Source organism: Aotus nancymaae, unplaced genomic scaffold, assembly GCF_030222135.1.
Source record: "Aotus nancymaae isolate 86718 unplaced genomic scaffold, 86718_ANA_hifiasm-v0.15.2.pri h1tg000059l, whole genome shotgun sequence".
NCBI lineage: Eukaryota > Metazoa > Chordata > Mammalia > Primates > Aotidae > Aotus > Aotus nancymaae.
Window position 1 is genome coordinate 1,464,128 of NW_026988473.1, and position 13,974 is coordinate 1,478,101.

The 13,974-nt window shown below is 56.3% G+C and overlaps 1 protein-coding gene across 2 annotated transcripts in view; it reads right to left on the reverse strand.

The window, feature by feature from the left end:
- Positions 1–13,974, reverse strand: part of LRP5 (LDL receptor related protein 5) — a 136,077-nt gene that overhangs the window by 11,382 nt on the left and 110,721 nt on the right. For both annotated transcript variants that reach the window (XM_064364661.1, XM_012452959.3), the window contains exons 15-19: positions 12,470–12,660; positions 11,557–11,766; positions 8,252–8,377; positions 4,008–4,244; positions 679–789 (exon numbers count right to left, since the gene is read on the reverse strand). In XM_064364661.1, coding sequence (XP_064220731.1) covers positions 679–789; positions 4,008–4,244; positions 8,252–8,377; positions 11,557–11,766; positions 12,470–12,660 — 875 coding nt within the window. The remainder of the gene's footprint in view (positions 1–678; positions 790–4,007; positions 4,245–8,251; positions 8,378–11,556; positions 11,767–12,469; positions 12,661–13,974) is intronic.

The following is a 13,974-nucleotide window of genomic DNA, read 5'->3' on the forward strand; positions in this document are numbered from 1 at the left end:
GTCCCCTTGTCCTCCTCCAGACTTCTCTCCCTGCTGCAGCCAGAAGAGAAGAGCTCTCAGCCCAGGTTTCTTGGCAGTGGTCCCCAGACTCAATGACTCATTCCTATTTCCTATCTGAACTCAGCTCCCTTCCTGCCTGAATCAGACAGGCTTTCAGGAGCCACTGCCTCCAGGAAGCTTTCCTGACTGCCTTGGCCTCCTATCCCCTAGGTCCTATATCCATGACTGCACAGGTCATGTTACTTGAGGAGCATGTGGGACGTGTCATGTACATGTGTACACATGTGAACACACGTGCATATGTGAATATCCCCTCTCCTCAGCCAGATAGTAAGCCGTCAGGGAGTGGGATCACTGCAGCCCTCAGGGCTAATCTTGCTGCCTGACGGATGTCGATGAGCAAGGTCCCGTGGGTGGGTGCGTGCTGCAGGCACCTGGGCACAGTCAGCCCCACCCGCTGAGGCGGACTCCATGGCCATCCAGCCCACAGCTCACAGTCTCTCCTTCTGGCCGCTGCCCTCGGAAAGGCTTCCCTGCCTCCCGCAAGGAGCCTCCCAGCTACCTGAGTCTCTCACACAGCCCCCATCCCCACTGGGAAGGTATGAGACCTTCCCTAGACCCCGAGCTCCTGGGGGAACCCAGCCCGACGCCCCCTCCCCATGCCAGAGGCTGGCTCACCACACATGAGCTCGTCAGAGCCATCGATGCAGTCGGGGAAGGAGTCGCACTGCTGCTTGATGAGGACGCACTGGCCGCTGGCACACCGGAACTGGTTGGGCAGGCAGATGGCTGCAAGGAGGGGCTGCACACTCAGAGAGGCTGGAGGGTGCCCCCTGCCCGCCACACAGGGCCCAGCAACCAAGGTCTGGGCTCCAAACAGAGCAGACGGATGGGACCCTTTCTAGGACTGGGGGAGTGGTCTAGTGCAGTCTCCACCCTCCCTCAAGGACCCATGTGGTGAGGCCTATGCCGAGTAGGGGAGCGACTGCCAGGGCTGAGACCTCAACGCACCTCCTGCCACCACCCCCAAGAGGTATTTGCCAGGTGTCTACTGTGGGAAGGTCCGAGCCATGCGGGTAGCAGTAGACCCTGCCCAAGGCTCTACCAGGCTGGGGGGTGGGTGCCAAGGACAAGAATTGCCATGAAGAGTCTCGCCTCCTGAGAGTGGGGGCCGAGGAGGGCAGTGGTGCCCAGCAGAGCTTGCGGGGAGGGGAGGGAGCAGAACTCACTGGAGGTGCAGCCAATCCACACGGGAGCAGTGCAGCCACGGCCTCTGGCCAGGGAGGAAGAGCAAGCCAGGGTGCAGACCGCTGCCTCCTCCCCTCCCCAGATGCCCACCTGGAGGGAGCCATAGCCGTGCCCGCCCCAGGGAGCTTGCTAAGTTCCCCGCCTGCCCTGCCCCAGGGGTCCCACCCTGGGAACAGGAGATAAGGGACCCTGTCCTTATAATGGATGCCACAATTTTCTGGTAACCGAGAAGGGAAGAAAGCTTCTGAAACGGAGCATGCAGCCAGGGCCTGCCACCAGTGCCTCAGGGCATACAGGAGGGGCAGCTGGAGTGGGACTAGGGGGCGCAGATGGTTCCCAAGTCTGCCCCTCCAAATCGCAACTGAAATGTGACCCTCATTGGGCGTGGTGGCTCATGCATGTAATCCCAGCACTTTGGGAGGCTCAAGTGGGTGGATCGCTTGAGGTCAGGAGTTCGAGACCAGCCTGGCCAACACAGTGAAACCCCACCTCTACTAAAAATACAAAAATTAGCCAGGCATGGTGGTGCATGCCTGTAATCCCAGCTACTCAGGAGGCTGAGGCAGGAGAATCACTTGAACCAGGGAGGCGGAGGTTGCAGTGAGTCTAGATGGTGGCGCCACTGCACTCCAGCCTGGGTGACAGTGCGAGATTCTTTCTCAAGTACAAATAAAATAAAATGAAACATGACCCCCAAGGTTGGAGGTAGGGCCTGGTGGGCAGTGTTTGGGTCATGGGAGCAGATGCCTCAGGAACAGGTTGGTGCCCTCCCTGCAGTAACGAGTGGGCTCTCACTGTGGTTCACATGGGAGCTGGTTGCTTAAAGGAGCCTGGCATCTCCTCTCAAGGTGAGAACTAGAGGGAGAGGTGCTGTCGGTCTCCCTCCCTCTCTCTCTGTTGCTCCCTCTCTCACCATGTGATGCACCTGCTCCCACCAAGAGTCAAAGCTTCCTGCGGCCTCACCAGAAGCTGCACAGATGCGGGTGCCGTGCTGATGCTGCCTGCAGAACATGAGCCAGACAGACCTCTTTCCTTCCTAACCCACCGGCCTCAGGTACTCCTTCATAGCAACAAAAAATGGACAAACGCAGGGAAAATTTCTAACCACGGAGCCTGCGAGCTGAAATCACCAACAGCAGGTGCCAGGCCAGGGTGCACAGCAGGGCTGGGGAAGCCTTGTCTGTCAAGGGCCAGACATGAGGACCGGGGATTTGAAGGCTGTACGTCTCCAGCATAACCACTTGGCTCTCCTGCCTTTGGCATGAAAGCAGTCACAGACATGAGATAAATGAATGAATGGGTGTGGCGGTGCCCCAAGAAAACTTTACCTACAAAACTAGGTGGCGGGCTGGATTTGGCCCCTGGGCCCTTAGTTTACAGACTCCCATCAAATTCTCAAACAGTCAATGAGCTGGAAGGACTTAGCCAGTGTGCCTTTATAGAAAAACATGCCGGGAGGCTACTCCCAGGCCCTCATCTTCTACGAAATGTCTGCTCCTTGTGAATGAGGACGTAGGACAGTGGCCAGACCCCATCTGTGTTACCTAACAGAGCCGGTGGCTTTGGGAGAGGCAGGGCATTGACAGCTCCTCGGCAGTCCTGGGCCGGAGATGCTGACAAGACGTGGCAGGCCACCAACCAAGCAGGTCATTTATAAAAGGAAAACTCAGGCCGGGTGCAGTGGCTCATGCCTGTAATCCCAGCACTTTGGGAGGCTGAGGAGGTGATCACCTGAGGTCAGGAGTTCAAGACCAGCCTGGCCGACATGGTGAAACCCCGTCTCTACTAAAAATACAAAAATCAGCCGGTCATGGTGGTGCGTGCCTGTAATCCCACAACTCGGGAGGCTGAGGCAGGAGAATCACTTGAACCCCAGGGGCAGAGTTTGCAGTGAGCCAAGATTGCACCAGGACAATCTAGCTTGGGTAACAGAGCAAGACTCTTGTCTTTTTTTTTTTTCCCGAGACGGAGTTTCACTCTTGTTACCCAGGCTGGAGTGCAATGGCGCGATCTTGGCTCACTGCAACCTCTGCCTCCTGGGTTCAGGCAATTCTCCTGCCTCAGCCTCCCGAGTAGCTGGGATTACAGGCACGCGCCACCATGCCCAGCTAATTTTTTGTATTTTTAGTAGAGACGGGGTTTCACCATGTTGACCAGGATGGTCTCGATCTCTTGACCTCGTGATCCACTCGCCTCGGCCTCCCAAAGTGCTGGGATTACAGGCGTGAGCCACCGCGCCCAGCCCGACTCTTGTCTTAAAAAAAAAAGAAAAGAGGGGGCACGGAAGAGATGTGTCTCATTATCAAGATCTAAAGGGAGATCCTGCTGGTCAGTGAGGGCCCAGGATGCCTGAGCAAATCTCTTTATAACTCCTGATTCTACAGTTGATAGAACCCACTCAGGCTTAAGCACGACCCCACAGACTGCTCAGTAGAGACAGCCCTGTGTTCAGGAGGGATTTACCGGGGTGTGAGCCGGGGCCTCTGCAGCCCACCACCAAATGTGCTTCAGATTTCTGTGAAACTCCTGAGCTAATGCAGGAAGCTGAGATAGACCCTCACAGTCCGCCTTCAAGCCATACTGCCTGGTGGGACAGGACGGGTGAGAGTGCAGAGTTTTCCTTGTTGGGCCTAAAAGACAGACTTGGTGAACTCCCTCTAAGCAAAGGTTTTTCAGTCCCAACTCCTTTGAGGCTGGAGGTAGCCCCAAGCTCCTTATCCCAGAGGGCAGGGCCAGGGTCTTGGCGGGGAGGGCCTCACCGTCACAGTCGGCCTCGTCTGAGCGGTCCTGACAGTCGGCCTCGCCATCACAGCGCAGGCGCAGGTCCACGCACTGGCCCCGGGCGCAGGGGAACTGGGCGGCGGAGCACACGGGGCAACCCTCCTCATCACTCTGGTCGTCACACTCGGGAAAGCCGTCGCAGCGCCAGGCCCCAGGGATGCAGTCGATCTCCCCGGTGGCACATGCAAACTGGTCAGGGGAGCAGGTGGGCGGCTCTGGGGAAGGGACAGAGGAGAGCATCACACGCAGCCCCACCCAGCAAAACCCAGGCAGCAGCGTGTCCGGGCTTCCAAGCAGAAGTGGAGACGGACTGGAACCGGCTCCGCATTCCTGCTGTGCAGGTGCTGCACCCATGCATCCTCCACTGATGCAGCTCCTGGGCACCGCCCCACCTCCAGCCCTAGCCCAGAACAAAGAGGGGGAGAATACACATTTGCTGCAAGAAGACAGGCATCCGTCTGCTTTTCAACGCAGAAGGGAAAGGGGGCTGACTGGCGATCCGAGCTTTAAGCAGCAGGCGCTGCACTGAATACAGCGGAAACGCTCAGGGTGGGAAGTTCGGCCCTGACTAGAGCAAGCAGTCCTTCCTCCACCGTTCAACACACGCCTGCTCAGCCACACCTGAGTGCACACTGTGCCCTCCTCGGGACCAGAGCGGGAGAAGGCAGGCAGGGGGTTGGCAGCCACACCTGCTGTGGGTATGGGGCTGCCAGAGAAGCAGGATCATGCCTCTGTGGTGGCCAGTATGCCCACAGCAAGGCAGGAGCCAGCGGAGGACCGGTCAGCACATCCCAGGCGCCTGCAAAGATGGGACAAAGCACAGGCAGGAGGGCCGAGGACGCCCTGGGAGAGGGCAGCGAGGCGGAGGAGGGGGAGGCTGCCCAGTGGAGGATCATCAGAGGGTGGAGGCTACTTCCTACGGGTGAGCGTGGAGGCCATCCTGCCCCTCTGGGCTCCAGGTCCTCAGTGTGGGCTGGGCATGCAGCAGCACTGAGGGAACAGCAGAGTCCCAGAGGCTGAGGACACGACAGACAGACAAAGACGCGGGGCGCTGGCACCAAGGGGTCAGAGGAGCCCTCGGCTTCGAGGAAGCCCCCATTTCCTGGGACTCTTCCCTCCCACTTTGTGCAGAAAATCACAGAAAACAGAGGCTGGCCTCAGGAAGGGGGTGCTGGGGAATTAGCCCAGGCCTCTCTGAAAGCTGAGCAAAGCCCCTGCCAAGCTGAAATCCGATCAAGGAAAAAGCATCAGTTTCAAGCTGTCACGCTGCATCCAAGCCTTTGGATGTTTGGAATCCCCAGGCCTGCCCCGTAACTGCTGGGCTCACCCGGGTGACAGGGACTGTGGCACAGGGGAGGGGGCCGATCAAAGATGGGAGAAATAAAAGGAAGCTGCTGTCCCCACTGGACTCAGCCACGGGAGGACACGCCAGGGTCGGCCCACGGCTGGGCTTGGCCACGGGAGGACACACCAGGGTCGGCCCACGGCAGCTGAGAGGAGCCAATGACAGATGTCTGCAAGCTGTGCCTGGCCACGGGGGAGACAGGGAGCCGGTGGCTGGAGGGTGAGGGGGGTGCAGGGCAGGCCTGAGATGGAGCCCAAGCCTCCCTCAGCAGCTATGAAACTGAGCAGCCCCTCAGCCTCCCAAAGCCTCCGACCTCTTCTCTCAATCAGAAGCAGCCTCTGTGTGCCACAAGCTCCTGTGAGTTGTAACTGGGACGCTGGGGCCAGAGCCAGGGGTGCGCCCGGCTCAGGGAAGGGCTGAGCGGCAGTGGTGGTGCCACTGCTGAGGCGACTCCAGCTGCCCCTTGTCCGGCCTGGCTCCTGCCACTATCAAAGGGTCCATGTCTGAGACCTCAGTGAGCCCTGTCCTTCTGTGATCTCCCCAAAGTGGCCACCAGAGAATGACAAGCACCTGTGCAGTAAATATACATCTCTTGAGCCATGAGGAAGGGGCCTCAAGTCCCCAAGCTGGGAGGCTCCATCTCAAAATGAGGCCAGCCCTGTGCCACAGTCCCTGTCACCCGGGTGAGCCCAGCAGTTACGGGGCAGGCCTGGGGGTTCCAAACATCCAAAGGCTTGGATGCAGCGTGACAGCTTGAAACCGATGCTTTTTCCTTGATCAGATTTCAGCTTGGCAGGGGCTTTGCTCAGCTTTCAGTAAGGCCTGGGCTGATTTCCCAGCATCCCCCTCCTGAGGCCAGCCTGTTTTCTACGATTTTTCTGCACGAAGCAGGAGGGAGAAGCCCTAGGAAATGGGGGCTTCCTTGAAGCCAAGGGCTCCTCTGGCCTCTCTGTGCCAGTGGCCTGCGTCTGTGTCTGTCTGTGTCCCCAGCCCCTGGGACTCTGCTGTTCCCTGAGTGCTGCTGCATGCCCAGCCCTCATGGAGGACGTGGAGCCCAGGCCAGGGGGCAGTGGATGGAGGGGCATGGCCTCTGGCATGGAGGCCCAAGGTGCACTGTTCTGACAGCCCCATCTCTCAGCCAGGGCAGCTTGGGCATCCGTGGGAGGTGCACAGACACCCTTGGGTTGCAAATCCACCTGAGTTTTTGGGCTGGAACTTGGAGCAAAGCTGCCAGGAAGCTCCGGAGGGGACAGTCACAAAAGATCCCCTCTGCTCATGGCCAAACTCGAGGTGTGAGGCAGCACCCCGCAGTCCTACTCCCCAAGCTCCTGGGCCGTGGCCAGTCTCTGCAGCAGCAAGACAAGCTGCTAAAAAGAACCAGCACTCTGGGTGTGGTGGCTCATGCCTGCAATCGCAGCGCTTTGGGAGGCCAAGGCAGGTGTATCACCCGAGGTCAGGAGTTCAAGACCAGCCTGGCAAACATGGTGAAACCCCGTCTCTACTAAAAGTACAAAAATTAGCCTGGCATGGTGGCGCATGCCTGTAATCCCAGCTACTTGGGAGGCTGAGGCAGGAGAATCGCTTGAACCCAGAAGGTGGAGGCTGCAGTGAGCCAAGATTGTGCCATTGCACTCCAGCCTGGGCAACAAAATGAGACTGCATCTCAAGAAAAGAAAAAGAAAAAAGAAAGAAAAAGAACCAGCACTTACATGCAGTGCCTGCCCGTGCTGCGGTCTGCTGTGTGTAGGATGAAGCGGAGCCCCTAGGAGCTCCCACAGAAGAAGGGGAGCTGAGCACAGAACCAACAAGACCCAAGGCCACCTGGAAGCACAGGGGCATCGGACAGAAAGCCCCGGACCGGCAGGCTTCACTGTGATGATGATACAGATGGTCACTTTATTACCACTGCCACACCCACGACATAGCAGCTGGCATTCCTGTGCATCAGGTGTCAGAGTCCAGGTGGAGTGCCCTGTTACTTAATGCCCATGACAGCCTGCTAGGTACGTACTCTCAATTTCACAGAGAAGTAGAGGCTCAGAGACGGCCAGGCGCCAGCCAGGCTCACTCAACTGGGAAGTGACAGAGTCAGGATTTGAACCCTGGCCTCTTTGGCCCTAAAGCCCATGTTCTTCACTCTCCCACCACCACCACCAGGAAGCCCTAAGGGGAGAAGAGGATCAAGGGTAGAAGGAGGGAAAAAGATAGAACTACTAGGAGAAATCAACAAATCCACCATTAGAGTTGGAGACTTCACATTCCTATCAATAACTGACAGCTCAAGCAGGCGGTCAGGAAGGAAGGATATAGACAACCTGATGGGCACTATCAATCAACTGGATCCAACTGATATTTCTAGAACACTCCACCCAAAAAGGGCAGAATCCACATTCTTTTCAAGAGTACATGGAACATCCACCAAGATAGACCACATGATGCTGGGTGATAAAACACACTTAACACATTTTAAAGCAGAGAAATCATATAAAATAAGCTCTCAGACTACAGAGGAATTAAATTAGAAATCAGTAGCAGAGAGACAGCTGGAAAAGCCCCAACTCTTTAGAAAGTAAGCAACACTTCAAAATAACACGAGACAAAGACGTCATCTCAGGAGAAGAGTAAAAATATTCGAACTGCCTGAAAATGAAAATATAACAAAATTTGTGAGATGCAGGAAACACAGTACTTAGAGGAAAATTCATAGCACTGAATGCACATACTAAAAAAGAAAGGAGGGCAAAGGAAGAGACAATCAGCTTTGGAAACCGGATGCCACAGATTGTGATTTTAAAAGGATGCCAGGCAGCAACGTAGCAGGCAGAGAATCAGATACTTGTCCATCATCCCCAAAGAGAGCACCTAGGTCACACCTACCTCCACAGGTCAGCAGGTTCTGCAGGAGCACGAGGTGGACTGGGCATGAGCACCGTGGTGTCCCATCACCCTTGGCGATACAGATGTGGGAGCAGCCACCATTGTCACGGGCACATGGGTGGGCTGCTGCAAGGACAAAATAAGACAAAGGGGGCTCAGGCTCTGCCTCCCACGTCAGAACCACAGCCTTGAGGGTAGGGGCCAAATGAGAACTAATGAGAACTGGCCCTCCTGCAGGCCCAGCCTCCCTGGGAGAATCCGCCTACTTCTTCCTCTTGGCAGCCTACAGTCTTCCTACTGACGTGGACGTTAACACATAAGCGGAGGCTGGAAACGGTTACAGAGCTTGCTCGTCATCACAGGCCAGCCTGTCTGCACAGTCCCCACTGTGTCCATGACCATCACTCTCAACTGCCTGCTTGTCTCTCCTCCTCTTTATTTACTTACTTTGAGACAGGGTCTCACTCTGTAGCCCAGGCTGGAGGCAGTGGTGCGATCATGGCTCACTTGATCTCCTGGGCTCGAACAATCCTCTTGCCTCAGTCTCCTGAGGAGCTGGGACTGCAGGCACATACAACCATACTTGGCTATTTTTTTTTCTTTTTTTTTTTTTACTTTTTGTAGAAACAGGGTCTCAATACGTTGCCTAGGCTGCTCTTGAACTCCTGGGCTCAAGCGATCCTCCCACTTCAGTGCTGGGAATACAGGCGTGAATCACCGCACCTGGCCCTCCTCCCTTCTTTCATTGTGTAAGGGGTTGGATGGTGCCCTCCAGAAAGATACACCCATGTTTTAAGGCCTGGAATCTATGAGCATAGCCTTTTTTCGGAAAAAGGGTCTTTGCAGGTTAAGGATCTTAAGACGAGGTCCTCTTGGATGATTTGGGTGGGCCTTAAAGCCAATGACAAGTGTCCCTGTAAGAGGCAACACAGACACAAAGACGAGGTAAAGATGCAGAGGCAAAGGAGATGGCCACAGGAAGATGGGCAGAGGCTGGGGGCGTGCATCCACAAGCGTGGAACGCCTGCACCCACAACACTGCAAGGGCCAACACACAGATCCTTCCTGCAGCCTCCAGAGAGCACAGCCCTGCCAACAGCTAGGTCGCAGGCTTCTGGTCTCCAGTATGGTGGGAGAAATCCATTTCTGTTGCTTAGAGCTGTCGAGTCTGTGGTCATTTGTTACAGCAGCCATAGGACACTAATACACATGGGAATTAAAATAGCAAATGGTGCCAGGCACAGTGGCTCAAGCCTGTAATCCTAGCACTTTGGGAGGCCGAGGGGTGGATCACCAGAGGTAAGGAGTTTGACACCAGCCTGAGCAACATGGTGAAACCCTGTCTCTACTAAAAATACAAAAAAATTAGCTGGACATGGTAGCGCACACCTATAATTCCAGCTACTTCGGAGGCTGAGGGAGGAGAATCACTTGAACCTCGGAGGCAGAGGTTGCAGTGAGACAAGATCGAGCGATTGCACTCCAGCCTGGGTGACAAAAGCAAAACTCCATCTCAAAACAATAAATAAATAAAATTAATACCAAATGGACCAAGTCCCTGGGAACTGGTGTTATTCTATCCAGTTAACCAAATTCGTCCAACATCCTGACAACGGGAAGAAGAGGAGGCAGCTTGGAGGGACAGCTGACCACTCCCAGGTGGAAGAAATGACAGAAGACACTCTGCTCCCCGTCCCACCCAGAAAAACATCACAGTGTCCCTCCTCAGTCCCAAGAATTCGGTGTTTGGTTTTTCTGAGACAGGGTCTCTTTGTCACCACTATGCCTGGCCCTCTTTTTTGTTTTTTGTTTTTGAGATGGAGTCTCACTCTGTCGCCAAAGCCGGAGTGCAGTGGCACAAACTTGGTTCACTATAACCTCTTCCTCCTGGGTTCAAGTAATTCTCCCACCTCAGCCTCCCCACTAGCTGGGATTATAGGCACCTGCCACCATGCCCAGTTAATTTTTGAATTTTTAGTAGAGACAAGGTTTCACTGTGTTGGCCAGGCTGGTCTCGAACTCCCAACCTCAAGTGATCTGCCCATCTGGGCCTCCCAAAGTGCTGGAATTACAGGCATAAGCTACTGCGCCCAGCCTGGTCCATTTTTGTTTTTTTTGTAGGGATGGGTTCTCACCATGTTGCCCAGGCTGGTCTCAAGTCATCCTCAGATGGTTACCATGGAGGGGAGGAAGGAACTGTGGTCCCAGCTGTGGAGGCCCCTCCCCCAAGCCCTGGGGCACAGCAAGGGAGTGGCAGGCAGAATCCTAAATGCCCCCCTATTTTCCCACCCTAGTCCCCAGCAAGGCATCATGACCTTATTGACAGAAGGGACTCTGCAGATGTGATTAAGGTTATTAATCAGCCGACTTGGAGTCAGTCAAAGGAGAGGCTAATCTAATCTAAAGGTGGCTAGGCTGAATCACAGGGCCCTTTAGAAGCAGAGCAGGCTCCCCAGCTGGTGAGAGAGGAGCAAGTCAGACACTCGAGGTGCAGGAGGGACTGATGCAGGGAGCCTTCGCTGCTGAGGCAGAGGGGCCATGGGTGAGGACCTGGGGTGGCCTCTAGGAATTGAGTGGTCCCCGACCAACAGCCAGAAAGAAAACACAACCTCAGTCCCACAGCCACCACCCGCTGAGTGAGCAAGAAAGCTGAACTCTCCACCGAGCCTCCACTGAAGGCCCAGCCTTGCTGACACCTTGATTCTGGCTGCATGAGGCCAAGCAGGGAACCCACGTGAGCCACACTGTGCCTGGACTTTTGCTCTACAGAACAGAGAGACACTCCAGGGTGTTGTCAGGCCAGTAGCTCACACCTATAATCCCAGTACTTTGGGAGGCCGTGGCAGGCAGATTGCTTGAGCCCAGGAGTTCAAGAACAGCCTAGGCATCTTGGGGAATGCCCATCTCTACAAAAAAAAATTAGCCAGATGTGGTGGTGCGCACCTGTAGTCCCAGTTACCTGGGAGGCTGAGGCAGGAGGTTTGCTTAATTAAGGCCAGAGGTCGAGGCTGCAGTAACTGTTTGAGCCACTGCACTCCAGCCTGGGCAATGGAGCCAGATCCTCACTCAAAAAAAAAAAAGAGTTGGTGTTGTCTTAAAATGCTGTTTATTTGTTCCAAAGCAAAAGAAAACCTCAGGCCTCGGGGCATCCGGACATCTCGCTGAGCCCCAGCGGGCAACATTCGGCTTCTGGCGGAGCCCTCCACCCAGGTGAGGCCACACGAGCTCTGGCACTGGCCTCCAGCCGCCTCCTGGGGGCCGCATTAGAGGCCACCCTGCCCACCCCGCTGCCAGACCCCACATACAGAACTCCTCCAGGCTGACTTCCTCCACCGCGTGGATGCCCGTGAGGTGGGTGACTCGGCCCTGGATGCGAGTCCGCTTGTCCCCGGTGGTCTTCTCCACGCGCTCGATCATCTGCTGCTGGCGGTCGATCCAGTAGAGGTGCTTGCCAAGCACAGTCAGGCCCAGAGGCTGCACGATGTTGGCGTCCTCCAGGGTCAGGCGGTTGGCCCCTGCAAGCGGCACGAGGGCCCCCCCTGAGCAGTGCTGACCTCCCGCGCTCACCCCACACTGGGCTTGGGAGGACAGAGGTTGACAGGGCTACCGGGGGTCTGGGGGATTCCGTGCTCTGCAGGCGGGGAGCTGCAGCAAAGTCCCTGGAAGCAGCCGACCCAAGATAAGCCCTTAGAAAGCCCTGTTGCCACCTGGGCTGGCCTCGGGATGAAGCCCGTCGGTCCCAAAGGTGGGCCTCCATCACTGGCCCCTGCAAGCACAGCCGCTCCCCTCCCCAACCTGCCCCATCGTTAACGGGAAGAGCCATGGGGACTAAGCCTCCTCTCTAAGCACCAACTCTCATTTCTCTTCAGCCCCATGTGGCCTAACATGGCCCAGAGCAGAGCAGCTGCCTGCGCAGGTGCTGGGGGCAGAGGCCAGGCTGGAGTCCCGCTCCACCCCCTGCCGTGGGGCCCTGAGCAGCTTGCTCACTCTCTGTGAGCCTGAGTGAGCTGCTCAGGGCCCCACGGCAGGGGGTGGAGCTCACTCTCTTCTGCCTCTGCCACGTGGGGCTCACTCAGAACCCCAGCCTGGAGCTGTCAGCTCGAGGATGAAACATGCTACATGCAAAGCCCCTGGTGCAGTGCAGGGCCCACGGCAGGCCCTGAACAATATGGCAGCTGCTGCCATTACTGGCGATAAGGAAGGCCCCAGGGCGTATACCTGAGAGATCGCAGCTCTCAATGCGCTTCAGGTCTGCGTCCGCCCAGAACAGCTTGCCCAGCGCATTGTCTACCACCAGGGCCACGGGACGGATGAGACCGGTGGTGAAGAGGACCTCCCGCTCAGTGCCGTCCAGGGCCGCGCGCTCGATCTTGGCTGCCCGGTCCTGCATGTTGGTGAAGTACAGGTACCTGCGGGAGGGCGGCGGTTGAAGGACGGTGTGAGGATGGCGTCTTCTCAGCCAGCACGGAGCCCACTGGAAAGCCCCCGCCTCTCAGGGCTGCCCGAGGCTGACAGGTCACATCCTGCACTGGTTGAACAATCTTCCCCAAATTTACATCCACCCCAGAACCTTGGAATGTGAGCTTATTTGGAAACAGGTTCTTTACAAATGTCACAAAGGATCAAGATACGACCACACTGGGTGAGCACGGGCCCCAAATCCAACTGAAGTGTCCTTAAAAGACACAGAAGAGGCCGGGCGCGGTGGCTCACGCCTGTAATCCCAGCACTTTGGGAGGCCGAAGCAGGTGGATCACAAGGTCAGGAGATCGAGATCATCCTGGCCAACATGATGAAACCCCATCTCTACAGAAAATACAAAAAAATTAGCTGGGCACAGTGGCGCACGCCTGTAGTCCCAGCTACTCAGCAGGCAGAGGCAGGAGAATTATTTGAACCCAGGAGGCAGAGATTGCAGTGAGCCGAGATTGTGCCACTGCACTATAGCCTGGGCGACAGTGCGAGACTCTGTATCAAAAAAAAAAAAAAAAAAAAAAAAAAGACACAGAAGAGGGCTGGGCGCTGTGGCTCACACCTGTAATCCCAGCACTTTGGGAGGCTGAGGCAGGCAGATCACGAGGTCAAGAGATAGAGACCATCCTGGCCAACATGGTGAAACCCTGTCTTTACTGAAAATACAAAAATTAGCTGAGTGTGGTGGCGGGTGCCAGTAGTCCCAGCTACTTGGGAGGCTGAGGCAGGAGAATCGACTGAACCCAGGAGCAGAGGTTGCAGTGAGCCGAGATCGTGTCACTGCACTTCAGCCTGGTGATAGAGCGAGACTCAGTCTCAAAAAAAAGATGCAGAAGAAGCCACGCGATGTGCAATCAGAAGGAGAGCCTGGAGTGACACGACCACAAGTCAAGGGATGCCTGGAGCCACCAGAAGCCCAGAGATTTCCCCAGAGCCTTCAGAAGGGGCGGGGCCCTGACGACACCTTGATCTCGGGCCTCAGGAACTGTGAGGGAACAAACATCCGCTACTCTCAGCCAGCTGGCTGGTGGTAATTTCCCACAGCAGCCATGGCAGATGGATGCAGGCCCCCCGCAGCTGCTAAGGACCCAGAAGCCCTGGCCCTTGGGAGCCCAGCTCAGCTGGCTCCTGCACAGCCACCTTACAGACCGAGGGCTTCTGCCCACCGAGCCCCCTGTGAGCAGCAGATGCTGCACTACTGTGGCCGTCACTCCTACCAATGAGGAAACTGAGTCTCCAGGAAGTTATGC